Genomic DNA, 12,178 nt, shown 5'->3' with positions numbered 1-12,178 from the left:
GGCTGCAGCCACCCCTTGGGCAATTTGGCTAACGAAGGCTGGTCCACTGTCACTTTGGATGGAAACAGGCAACCCAAATCTAGAGATAATTTCTAAAAGGAGGAGGTTAGAGACAGTATGAGCAGTTTCTGCTCGAGTGGGAAATGCTTCTGTCCACCATGTAAAGGTATCCACAAAGAGGAGTGAGTACTGAGACCCTTGGCAAGGTGCTGTCCACCTGCCCGTCCTTTCCTGGGTGGGTTCCCGTCTCTGCACTGGGGTGTGAGGGCTGGGGCTGGGCGAGGTGCTGGAATTTGGGTTGTTAATGGCACACAAAGTGCAACTCCAGGTAACCTTCTTAATGGTTTTGGCTAAATTCCTTCCTTCAGCTATTTTCTGTGCTGAAGTAGTAAGAGCCTCCCCGCCCAGCTGGGTGGCTTGCTAGAGGTCTTGAATGACCATCCACTGCCTGTCACTGGGCAGGAAAATTCTCCCTTCTTTGACAAGCATTCCGTTTGTTTCCTTCGTATGCCCTGTTTCTTTAGCTAGTTTTTCTCCTTCCTGGATGTGAACAGGAGTGGCCAGGGAAAGAGAGGGGTCGGGACTGATGCTAGCACAGAGAGTGGGCCTTGGGCAGCTGCTTTGGCAGCTTTCTCTGCTTTGTTATGCCCTTTGGCTGCCAGGGAGCCAGACTTCTGGGGCCCTGGGCAGTGGGTCACCACCACTTCTTGGGCAAGCAGCACAGCTTCTAGCAGGTGAAGAATTTGTTGTCTGTGTTTGACGGGAGACTTATCACCAGCGAGCAGCCCTCTCTCCCTCCAGAGAGCAGAGTGGACGTGCAGCACCAGGAAAGCGTACTTAAGTTCCAGTAGACGTTAACCCTTTGCCCGGCTGCTAGTGTTAAACCCTAGTAAGGGCTAGGAGTTCTGCCTTTTGGGCTGAGGTCCTGGGGGTACAGGCTTTGCCTCTTTGACTTCCTGCAGGGAGACGGTGGCATATCCTGCTCTTCTGATTCCCTCTCTTACAGAGCTGCTCCCGTCTGCGAACCACTCTAACTCCGGGTTCTCTAAGGGCTGGTCTTGTAGGTCTGGCCTGTAGAATAATTCCGAGCCAGTGTCTCTGGGCATGAGAGCTCGAGGGGTGCCCTCTCCTTGTCTGGGCTCACTGGCAGCAGAGTGGCTGGGTTCAGGGTGGGGCAGACTTGGATTTGAACCTCCAGTGTGTCTAGAGCTGGGCTTGATGCTTCAGGAGCCTTCTGCTTGAAAGCCACTGATGTCCTTTTGCTTCTAGAATGTCCCTGACTTGGTGGGGAGTGTGTACTGTTAGAGTTTGTCCCACGTTAACTTGGTGGCTTGTGCTGTGAGGCACAGGGGCTCACAGCAGCAGGGGCTCTGAGCTGTGGCATCTAATGGGTGTGAAAAGTAGCCACAGCCGGGAATGCTGCCAAGCTCTTGCGCCAAGACTCCCAGTGCTACTCCTTTCTTTTCAGTCCCATATAGGAAAAAGGGCTTACCTGAGTTTGGCAGGCCGGGGGCAGGCAGGCTGGGGAGAGCGCTTTTGAGGGTAGTGAGGCTGAAGCCTGCTCCGCTCCCCACGCTAAGGGGGTGTTATCTGGCCTCCCTCCTCCCCCCACTGTGTCCTATAAAGGCCAGGAAATCTGGAATGGGGAATCCAGATCCATTGCCTGCCACCCCTAGGAAGGCTCTTAATTGTTTCTTGGTCTCAGGGGGCGGTACCGAGAGCATAGCTTGAATTCTTCCCTGGGGTGAGATAAATCCAAGATAAAGAAGCTTTTGCAAGGTACTTGCAGCCTTTGAAGCCGCCTGGCTGTTCAGGTAGGCGATGTGGGGCCGTGACAGTGTCCCCGAGGGAGCCCTCCCCAGCAGGGCTGCAAATGAGCAAACCACCCCACACTGCAGGAGAGAGCTGGATTCCAAACGCAGGACGGCCAGACCTTGGGCTAGTGTGACCCACAGAGGTGAGGACTGTCCCTGAGCCCTGGGGCAGGACTGTCCGGGGAGGGGGCTGGGTGGGGGTGGCATCCCTGGGCCCTTACCCTCAAGGGCAAATGGGAACTGGGAATGTGGTGTAGAGGAATGCAGGAGGTGTCCTTTACGTCCAGAACCGAGCACCGCCTGGTGGAGCTCAGGACGCTATTGAGGAGGGTGTGGGGTGAGGGATGTGGGGTGGTTTATGGCCCTAAGACCCTGCACTAGCCCCTCAGTTGCATTTGACTTTCTAACGGGCAGGAAGGGAGTGTTGCCAGGGCACTGGCAGGGAAGAAGGCCTGTGTTTACAAAGCTTTGGATAAGGGGTTGAATACCCTTAAGGTCCTCCTGCCAGGGGGGTGCTGTCTTCTTCCTGGGAAAGTCAGGTCTCCCCGAGGCCGAATTACAGCAGGAGGGACGTGAACTGCTTTCCCGGCAGGTCTGTTTCCCGGACTTTGGGGTCCACTTGAGTTGACATTTCTGAGGGGAGAGATTCTAGAGCTCTCAGTCCCAGGTAGCACCAGACTCAAGGCTACACTATTCGTTGGGGCGCTCAGGTTTCTGCTCCGCAGACAACCTCGCAGTCCGGTGTGAGCGCCTGAGGCTTGCGGTGGGCCGCTTTCTAGGCATGGGTGGGCGTCTGCTGTTACCGAGGACGGGGGGCTGCACAGTGTTACCCACTCGGCAGGGGAGGGGGTGAGGCTCGAGCCCGACACCCCCAGCTCTCCCACAGTGGGTGGCTTTAGAGGAGAGAGGGCTGGAGGGAGCGGTTAAGACAAAACAGGTGGCTCCTGTGTCAGTTGAAAGTTAGCGGTCTTTCCCGCCGCGTCCAGGGTCCCCCGGGCAGGGCTCGTCAAGAGCGATGTCCCGCGGCCACCAGCCCGGGCTCCTTCAGTCCGTCTCGGGCCGTCCACAGGGGCCGCCTTTTTTGACCCATTTTGCCAGCCCCACGAAGCAATGTTGTGGTTTATTTATCACTTGATTGTCTTCGTTCCTTCCTGGAGATGAGTTTCCCTCAGAAATTATTTCCTGTAGCCTAAAGGACTTCCTTTAGCAATTTTGTTGCGCAGATCTTTTGGCAGCAAATTCTCTTTTCATGGAAGTGACTCAGGCTTTCATCTTGTGGGATATTTTTCTGGATATGGAAAGAGAAACGTGATAATCCCAGGGAATGGGCAGTGTCCCGGGAAGTCAGTCCCTTTACGAGAAGGTGATCTGGGCAGCGATGAAGAGGAAGGGACTGAGAGCCGGGAGAGGCCGGGGCGGGCCGTGCGGGGACACCCGGGCAGCTTGGCTCGGACCAGCTGGGCCCCAGGCGTCTTCCTGCTGGCGGCAGAGGCCGCCCGTCTCTGTCCTCGCCGCCACTGCCCGTCTCGCCATCCCGGTCACTGTGCGAACAGTGCGAGCCTGTGGCCCCTCGCGTCCACAGCCTGCCGGGGTCAGTGGCCCGCGTCACAAAGCGAGTGGGAGGTGGCAGGGTCTGCGCTGGGCAGCCGCCAGGGAGAGCCCGGGGACGGGCCCCGGAGAGGAGTGGCCTTCGCGTTGGCTCTGTGAGGAGCACCAGAGCCCCGGGCCGGGCTGCACCCAGGCTCCCGGGTGTCCCGCAGGGCTGCGCCGGGGCGGGCAGCAGTCTGGGCTTGGAAACCTGGGCCCGCAGCCTCCTCTCCCTGGGACCACGGACCCTGTCGGCTCACAGCTGTGCGGGAGCGGGGCAGGCCTCGGGGCGGGGGTGACGGGGCGTACGGGTGCGGGCTCCAGCGTCCCCCACACAGGGAGGGAGGGAGGGAAGGGGAGCAAGGAGCTGCTCCTGGACACAAAGGGGACACACCTCTGTCAACCGAGAAATAACACACTGAGCTGCCAGGCAATAAGGGCGTTCATTTAGGGCCTTAAAATGTACCCGGGGAGCACAGGTTCAGCTCGCACCCCAAATCGTGTCCCGTCTTGGCATTTCCAGGCGAGGGCTTTTAGAAGAAAAGATGATGAGACAAGCTGTGTGTGGTTGGTGGCTGCTTGGGGAGCGCCGGTGCCCTTCGGGTTTGATGGTTCTGAGCTCTGCATCTCGGGGTTTGCTTTATGGTCTTGGGGTTTGAGGAACGTGTCGCTCAGGGCTTTACCCACTGCGGCAGGTTGTGAGCTCTGCTGAGACCTGCCTGAGAGAAACCTCCAGAACGACCTCCCAGCTCCACTGTAAGTCTCTTGGCCGGGGGAACTGTTCTGTTTTGTTTAGCAGCCCCAGGTCCCACCAGCACCCCACGGCCGGCCTGGTGCGCGTGAGCCCCTGCCCTGCCCGCCTGCCCCGCGCCCCCCGGGCTTCCCTGCGCAGCCTCCCCGGGCGCGGGCCGGGTCCCCTCGTGCTTCCTGGACCCCGCAGGTGGCCGGGGGCTGTTCCTGGCCCACTCTGTGTTTCACGTCGCCACCGTCTCCTCGACGCGGCTGAGCACAGCGTCCGGCACTGAAGGAGCTACCAGAAGCCGGTGCCGGCCTCCGACCGCCCCACGCGCACCGGCGTCATTCAGGACCAGCGCCGCCGCCTGTGCGCGGGCACCGTGTGCGTCCCGGCGGCCCGGGGGCCCCAGCTGCAGGTGCCCTCCCCGTCCGCGCCCGCAGACCCCCGGCCCGACGCCATGGCTGCTTCCCCGCGTTCGAGCCGTGGGGCGGGGGGCCGGGAGGGGCCGGGCGGCGGCGCTGGGTGGGGGCTGGGGCCCTTTTCCGTGTGGTTCCGAGAGCTGCTTTCCCTTGGGACGAGAAGAGCTGGCCCTTGGGTGTTGTCCTCTGTCCCAGTGGGTCTGGTGCAGGGAACTCCCCTCCCCCAGCCTAGGGCCCCAGACCAGGGACCCGCCCTCTTCCTTGGGCTTTCGGGAAACGAGTCTCTGTCCCCACAGGGCTAGTGGGGGTCCTTGGATCTGCAGATGCCTCGGGGTCTTGGTGGGAGGCTTTAGGCTGTGGAGGGCCTGGGGAGTCTGAGCCCCTCAGTCCCTGGAACCCCCGCTGCTTTGCCTCTTTGGGGGCACAGGGTCTTCCCCGCTGCCCTCCCTGAGCCTGGGGGAGGCCTTGGACCCTCCTCCCTGGACTCCCCTTCTGGGGCCAGGGCCGGCTGCCTGGCAGCCCTGAGGCCCCTGTCCCCTCCCGTCCTCCCCTGGCCTGTTGGGGTCAGCGGTTCAGGGACCACCGGGTCAAGCTACAGGAATGGGGGGCTGGGGTGGTGGGAGAAAGGACAGGGATGGGGAAGTGGGATGGGGATGGGGGGAAGAGGACAGAATGGAGGGAAAGAGGGTGTTCTAGTTTGCTAATGCTGCAGAATGCAAAACACCAGAGATGGATAGGCTTTTATAAAATGGGGGTTTATTTCACTACACAGTTACAGTCTCAAGGGCATAAAGTGTCCAAGGCAACAAATCAGCAACCGGACACCTTCACCGGAGGATGGCCAATGGCGTCCGGAAAACCTCTGTTAGCTGGGAAGGCAGCTGGCATCTGCTCCAAAGCTCCGGCCTCAAAACAGCTTTCTCCCAGGACGTTCCTCTCTAGCAAGCTTGCTCCTCTTCAAAATGTCACTCACAGCTGCACTGAGTTCCTTCTCTTTGAGTCAGCTCATTCATATGGCTCCACTGATCAAGGCCCACCCTGAATGGATGGGTGGGGCCATACCTCCATGGGAATATCTCATCAGAGTCATCACCCACAGCTGGGTGGGGCACATTCCAAGCAAATCCAACCAGCACCAAAAAACGTCTGTCCCACAAGACCACAAAGATAATGGCATTTGGGGGACACAATACACTCAAACCGGCACAGAGGGGAAGGGGGCAGACGGCAGCGGGGAACAGAATGGGACTGGGGGCTGTGGCCCCGGCCTGCACAGCCCTGTGCTCTTGGGCCCCGGGACTTGAGCTGCCCCCGCCCAGACATGCCTGCTCACGGCCGGGCCCCCCAAACCCTCTGCGGGGCCTGCAACAAGTGCGTCTCTGGCTTCGACCATCACTGCAAGTGGCTCAACACCTGCGTGAGCAGCAGGAACTACTGGTGAGCCCGCTGGGGTGGGGGGCTGCAGGCGGGGTTGGGGGACCTGGGGGGAACAGCCCCCAGGCAGGGAGGGCCCCTTCCCGGCAGGCGGCTCTGGGCAATCCCGTCCTTGGTCTCCTTGGTCTGGGTCTGGGGCCTATCCGGGCAGAGGCCCCCTGACATGCTGAGTCAGCTGGGGTGCCGCTGGCCTCTGTGCCGCCTGGAGAAGGACCCTTGGGCTGCCGTGTCCCCTGCGAGCCCTGGGGGCTGTGCTTCTGTCGCTGTGGTGGGGACTGTCTCAGCTCCAAGGACCCTGAACTCCCGGCCACTTACAGAAACAAACAATGGAGAATTTAGGGGTAGGGTGGAGGGACCCCAGGACCCTGTATGAGGCAGTTTCCCTGGGAAGATGGGGCCCTGGATGCCCGGAGCCGAGAGCTGCAGGTGCTGAGGGAGCAGAGGCCAGGGCCACACTGGCTCACCTCACCCAGGGCATCCCCCCGCCCAGGGTGTCCCCCAGCCCCCAGACTCCCCTTGGAAGGCCCATCGGGGAGCACAGTGAACGAGTGTGGTCCCGTCTGCGAGGAGAACAGAAGGTGCTCCAGACTCCTCGTGGGCAGCAGAGCTTGGGGGTCCTGAGCTGGGGGTGCAGACTCCGGGCTCCTCACAAGGGTGCAGGCAAAGGACCAGAGCTGAGCCAGAGGGTCGCAGCCGAGCCTTGGTGGCCAGGTGGGGAGAGCACATGCATCCGAGGCGCCCCTGCAAACCCGGGGACTGGGAGGCTGGTGGAAGTGGGCTTGCCTGGCACTCGGCAAGGAGAGGGCCTTACTCCCCAGACGGACAGAGCGGGCAGGGGTGGGCGCGAGGGTGAGAGGACACCAGCTCTGCGGCAGGGGCACGGCCGGGTGCGAACAGAAGGCAGGGTGGCCTCGGCTGCAGGGGTGCATCTGCCTCCAGGTCCACTCCACGGGCTCTGGTCTGTCAGGGGAGGACACGGAAGGAGACGTGGTGTCCTGGGACGGCACTTGGCCAGGAGGCACAAGAGAGGGCATGTGGCTGTCACTCTAAAAGCTAGAGGGATCTGAGGTGCACAGAAGTATGTTAGTCGAGAAGGAAACGACTCTTTATGGATGTTGAAGGCACACAAACCACGGAGGGGAAGGGGGCCGGAACAGGGACTGAGCCCCCCAATTCCGCGTGGCTCTGTCCCCCCAGGCTTGGGTCCACCTTTCTCGCGGTGGTGAGCAGGTGGGACGAGGGCATCCTCTGGAGAGCTGGGCTCAGGAGCTCTTGGGCCAGGTGCGGCCCACCGAGCCGCCAAAGTAGGGGGAGCGGGTGGGGGTCTGCATGCCCCCCTTGCCCACCCCAGCAGCCACGGCCACACCACGGGCTTGGCAGGGAGAGCCCGGGCGGTTTCCCGCCTGCCGGGAGGTGCCGAGTGCAGGGGGAGTCCGAGGGTGGGAGCTGGGGGTGCACAGTTCGTTCACGCTTTGACCCTCCTCCCGAGGTTGGGTGGAAGGAAATTTCAGAAGGATGCAGAAAAGGATAGTGGAATAGACTAAACTTCAGCGAATGCATCCACCAGGCGGTGTTGAAGGGGCACGTTCTGAAGGCAGTGGGAGGCGTTAGGGGCAGAGGTTTGATGTCCGAGACCTGGGCCCCGGCCCTGCTGCTCTCCTGCAGGTGTTTCTCAGCTGCGTGGCCTCAGCCGTGGCCGGGCTGCTCTACCTGACAGGGGTCGCCCTGTACATCCTCATCCAGGACTTCGTGGACAGGCAGCAGCTCCGCACGCACCCCCACTTTGAAGGTGGGCTGCCGCTGCCCCTGCAGGTGCTTCTGCTCGGGGCCGCTCGTGGGTTTAGAGGGGGCCTCTCAGCCCTGCCATCCACCCCTCTCTGTAGGGTCCAAGCCCACGTGGCCCCAGGGCGGGGGGAGCAGGGCAGGAGCCCCCGGGGCCGTGTGCCCAGGAGGTGGGCTGGGGCCGGGTGCTGGCCAGGGCGGCTGGAAAGGCGGCACCCCCAGATGATGCTTGAGGTGATGCACGGTCTGCATTTCCCTGGCTCACCGTTCCAAAAGGATCCACAGGGCTATGTAATCGCCGGCTCCCTAAGCGGCACAGAGTGCCTCCTGGCCGGACTCGGACGGCCCGAATCCCTCAGGGAGGCCCTGGTCGCACCCTGCACCCCGCACCCTGCACACAGCAGGTGGCTGGATGCTCACACATTCTCACCCTTTGCGCCCACAGGCGTCCTGGACCTTCCCGGGAGGGCGGGCGCCGTGGCGCTGCTGGTGCTGCTGGGGGCTGAGCTCGTGCTGGACGCCGTCAGCCTTGTGCTGCTGGGCAGCCGCTCGCCTTCCATCTCTGCCTGGTAGGTGCCACCCTCCGGTCCCCCGTGCCCCCCGCCCGGTGCCTGCTCCCGGCTCTGCCACACGGAGCTGCTCGGCGGTGGGGCTGCCGGTGCCGGGACGGCGCTGCTGGCTCCCAGCTCAGACCGGTCAGCACGGTCCCCAGACTGACCTCTCCCATGGTGCTTGCCGAGTCGGGCCGGGTTCGGCCCCGTCCCCACACCGGGGCACGCAGGGTGCGGTTAGGACGTCGTAGGACACACGCGTGTCGCCCTAGTCAGGTGCACCGTCACCTCCCCGCTGCGGGGAGCGAATGGCGTTTGAACTGATGACTGCTGCCATTTCTGGATCGTATTTCCTTCGTGTCCTTACAGAGTTCAAGTTGGCAGTTATCTCTGGTACTGTAAACACTTTGTTGACCGTTTATGATCAGGTTGGCAAAGTCGACCCCAAGGGGAGATCACAAGACAAAACCGGCAAAAGACCCCCTTGCCGTGAGAACGCGGGGGAGGGTGTGCTCCTCCCGAGGTTTCCATCCAGAGGGCTGGGGCTCCCACCTGTACCCCGCGAGCTCCCAACTCTAACTTACCCCCTTCTGCACGTCGGGCATTGGCCCCAGGACGCCCCGTCTCGTGCCCTGTGCCTGCCCCTCCCCTGCCACGAGGCTCTGGGCAGGAGGAACCCGCTGGGCGCAGGAGAGAGCCCCCGGCGAGCGGCGTCTTCGTCGCTTCACTCCCTCTTGTGCGTTTCAGCCCAGGCCCACGGCCCGGAACACCTCTCAGCCCCTTGTGAGCGGGGACTGAATTGGCTTTAACTCCACCTGGGTGCGGGATGCAAGCTCTGGACAACCAGCCCCAGTGCCTGCTGCCTGCTGGCTGAGAGGCTGGGGGGGCTTTCCTGGCCCCTCTGATCCCAGCTTCCTCACCTTTAAAAGCAAGCTCACATCACCTTTGAGAATTTGAAATTACACACACACACACACACACACACACACAGACATTTAAGTAAACATATCCTGTAGCTTTGCATTCACTCCGTGCGAGTGGACATAGTTCACCTTCTGAAGTGACGTGGAGGTGACCAGATGTCGGCCCTCAACCAGGGCTTCCCTTCAGGCTCCTCTGCACGTCACCCCGGGCAGCTCAGGAAGCACCTCAGGCCGCGGGAGGCGGGAGCTGTTTCTAACCCACCACGATAGCCGGGTGCCAGAAAACAGCCACCACTGGCCATGCCCCAGAAAAATCGGACCTGCAAGGCAGGTGCCTCGTGACAGCATGGGGAGGCCAAGGTGGTAAGTGTGCGGGAACACGGGTTTGGAGCTGCAGAAACTCAGGGGCCTCCACCTGCAGAGAGGTCTATGAAAACTGCTCCAGGAGATGCCTCCTCAGCTGGGCTTCCTGGTGGAAAACGGCCTTTGCCGAAAATGAATTCATAGGCAAAAAAGAGCAAGCCGCAGGTGGAAAAGAAACACCAGCAAAGGGTGGGGAGGTCCAGCAACAAGCTCCACTCACCGTCCAAGGCCAGGAGAAATGTAGCACAAAGGAGATTTTAAAATTAGTAACTTTATAAAGTTTAAAGGGATAAAGGAATAACCTCTAGAGGCCAGAAGGGGACAGTGTGAAAAAAAGAACGGGTGGATTTAAAAAAGCAGCAAACAGAAATTCTAACCATGAAGGTGATGGCACTTGATGGGCAGGTTGTCCATTACCCAAACCCAGCTGTAAAGAGGCTGGTGGTGTTGGGGGGTCTCGCGCTGTGGCCCCCCGCAGCAGGCGCTGGGTCCGGGTGGTGGAACAGGGAGGGTGAGCCTCCGGTGGACGTGACGATCCCGTTCCTCAGCTGCACAGGGCACCCGGGTAGCACGATGTTCCTGTGGGGCCTGTCGGGCCCCAGCATCTGGGAGCCTTTTGGGCAGCTGCAGCGCCTGGGCCCCGAGTCCTCAGGATCTGCAGCCACTGGGCTCTGTCCTGGAGCATTTTCCAGCTACCGAGGTTGCCGTGTGCCCCACAGCCTCACCTCGGGCACTGGCCAGAGGGAGGGGGATCGGAAAGCTTCCTCGCCAGTCTGCCCACCATGGGGTGCAGAGGGAACCCAGCTTGGGAGTCCACGTGTCAGCTTAGGTTCTGCCTGGATCACTAGGTCTCCCCAAAGCAGACCCCGCCCAAGATATAAGGCCTCCACCTGGCCAGGTGGGGGGAGCAGGCCCAGCACAGAATGACCATCCTCCCCACACCCGAAAAATGTTCCCATTAGTAACCCAGTTCACCTGACAACCACTGCTATACAGCCCGCAAGTCTGTTTTACTGTGCACATGTGTAAACACGCGGCTAGAATCACGTTGCCCAGGGCTTGGATTTTTTAATGAAAGTATAAGGGCCACAGAATGAAAGCTTATGGACACATACCAAATATTACGTTTTCAGAATTTTAATTATGTGTGCCAAGGCCAGTGCCCGCATACAGTAGGTGCTTACTACACATTTGCTGAAATGGAGAGGAGCTGAAACGTCTGGTGTGATTGCACCGAGGCAGGTGCCGTCTAGCAGAGCATGTGCCGCTGATCGTGAAGGAACAGGCGGTGCCCGGGGCGTCTCGCCGGCCCCTGGGGGCAGCCGTGTGGGGTGCACACGGGCCTGTGCCAGCCTCTTGTCATGAGCGCGGGTGGGGGGCAGTGGTGCAGCGACCGTGCGGCCGCAGAGGGCAGGGGAGCCGGGCTGCAAGCAGCCACCTTCCGTGGCGGGCCAGGTGCACTCACAGGTGAGGAAAGGACGTGGACAAATAAGGCCGCTGTGGACCGAGGACGCGGACCGAGGCTGCCTGGGGGGGGTGAGGGAGCCCTCGGAGGGAGGGCTGTTGAGTTCAGGACTCGACAGGGAGTAGATGGGCCGGAATGCGCTGCTTAGTTCGTTTCTGCTGCTTAACAAACGATCCCCAAACCTCCCCGAGGCTTCTCAGGCCGCGAGCGCACGGGCGGCCCTGGTCCGGCTGCTGCAGGCCCCTCGGGCTCTTGAGGCCCCAGCTCCTTGTGGGCCACTGGCTCAGGCCTCCCTGCGTCCCTGGCCCTTTGGGCCTCCGTGGAACAGCTCACAGTGGGAGTTTCATCACGTGGGTAAACGGGGGGCAGGAGTGGGAGCCGTGGGAGGGGACGCCCCCCTTGGTGCCCCAGTCACACGCGGGGGCCACGCCTCGCTGCCACGCACCTCCTGGTGCTGCCTCAGCACGTAGTGGTGACGTCCCCGGAGAGGACATGGCCACCCAGGCCAGACCACGCGCGGCTGGGTGGACGCCTGGCTCAGCCAACGCTGACAGTGGCCCTGACCCTTTCCCTTCCTTCTCTTCTCCAGTGAACAAGAGAACAAGCACATCTGAGTATGTGACTCAGGGGAAGGAGAGGACAAAATCCGCCCCAGAGAAGGGCCCATGCATGCAGACGGAGGAAGGGTCTCCTCAGGTACTGCGCCACTGGGACCGGGCAGCCGTGCGGCTGGGAGCACAGAGCCGAGCTCAGCTCATGATGCACATCTGCATGTGTGTGTATGTCTGCATATGTGCGTGTCTGTGTCTGCATGTCTGTCTGCATGTCTGTCTGCATCTGCATGTCTGCGTGTCTGTGTGTATGCATGTCTGTGTCTGCATGTCTGTCTGCATCTGCATGTCTGCGTGTCTGTGTGTATGCGTGTCTGCATGTGTGTGTATGTCTGCATATGTGCGTGTCTGTGTCTGCATGTCTGTGTGTCTGCATGTCTGTCTGCATCTGCATGTCTGCGTGTCTGTGTGTATGCGTGTCTGCATGTGTGTGTGTGTCTGTGTCTGCATGTCTGTCTGCATCTGCATGTCTGTATGTGTGTCTGCATGTCTG

At 61.1% G+C, this 12,178-nt stretch overlaps 1 protein-coding gene and 1 long non-coding RNA gene across 2 annotated transcripts; both read left to right on the top strand.

Annotated features, from left to right (window-relative positions):
* The first annotated feature begins 1,779 nt into the window (after positions 1 to 1,779).
* LOC119506195 lies at positions 1,780 to 4,167 on the top strand. The gene is made up of 3 exons (XR_005210944.1): positions 1,780 to 1,814; positions 1,899 to 1,957; positions 4,097 to 4,167. It is a non-coding gene; the product is annotated as an uncharacterized LOC119506195 (long non-coding RNA).
* Positions 4,168 to 4,594: 427 nt separating this feature from the next.
* On the top strand, positions 4,595 to 11,688 carry ZDHHC11B (zinc finger DHHC-type containing 11B). The gene is made up of 5 exons (XM_037798917.1): positions 4,595 to 4,659; positions 5,876 to 5,993; positions 7,656 to 7,779; positions 8,218 to 8,341; positions 11,664 to 11,688. Exons 1-5 carry the CDS (start codon positions 4,595 to 4,597, stop codon positions 11,686 to 11,688), a joined length of 456 nt encoding a protein of 151 aa, XP_037654845.1.
* Positions 11,689 to 12,178: the final 490 nt, after the last annotated feature.

The sequence above is a fragment of the Choloepus didactylus genome, chromosome 11, assembly GCF_015220235.1.
Source record: "Choloepus didactylus isolate mChoDid1 chromosome 11, mChoDid1.pri, whole genome shotgun sequence".
In the NCBI taxonomy this organism is placed as follows: Eukaryota; Metazoa; Chordata; class Mammalia; order Pilosa; family Megalonychidae; genus Choloepus; species Choloepus didactylus.
The sequence above is the reverse complement of the archived record's forward strand: the minus strand, read 5'-3'. Positions and strand labels throughout refer to the sequence as shown.

Bases quoted from the DNA above. Each gene is read 5' to 3' on its own strand.
- ZDHHC11B (XM_037798917.1), top strand. From the start codon at position 4,595: ATGGCTGCTTCCCCGCGTTCGAGCCGTGGGGCGGGGGGCCGGGAGGGG. The intron at 7,780-8,217 runs GTGGGCTGCCGC...TTGCGCCCACAG, and splicing joins CACGCACCCCCACTTTGAAG to GCGTCCTGGACCTTCCCGGG. The intron at 8,342-11,663 runs GTAGGTGCCACC...TCTCTTCTCCAG, and splicing joins TCGCCTTCCATCTCTGCCTG to TGAACAAGAGAACAAGCACA.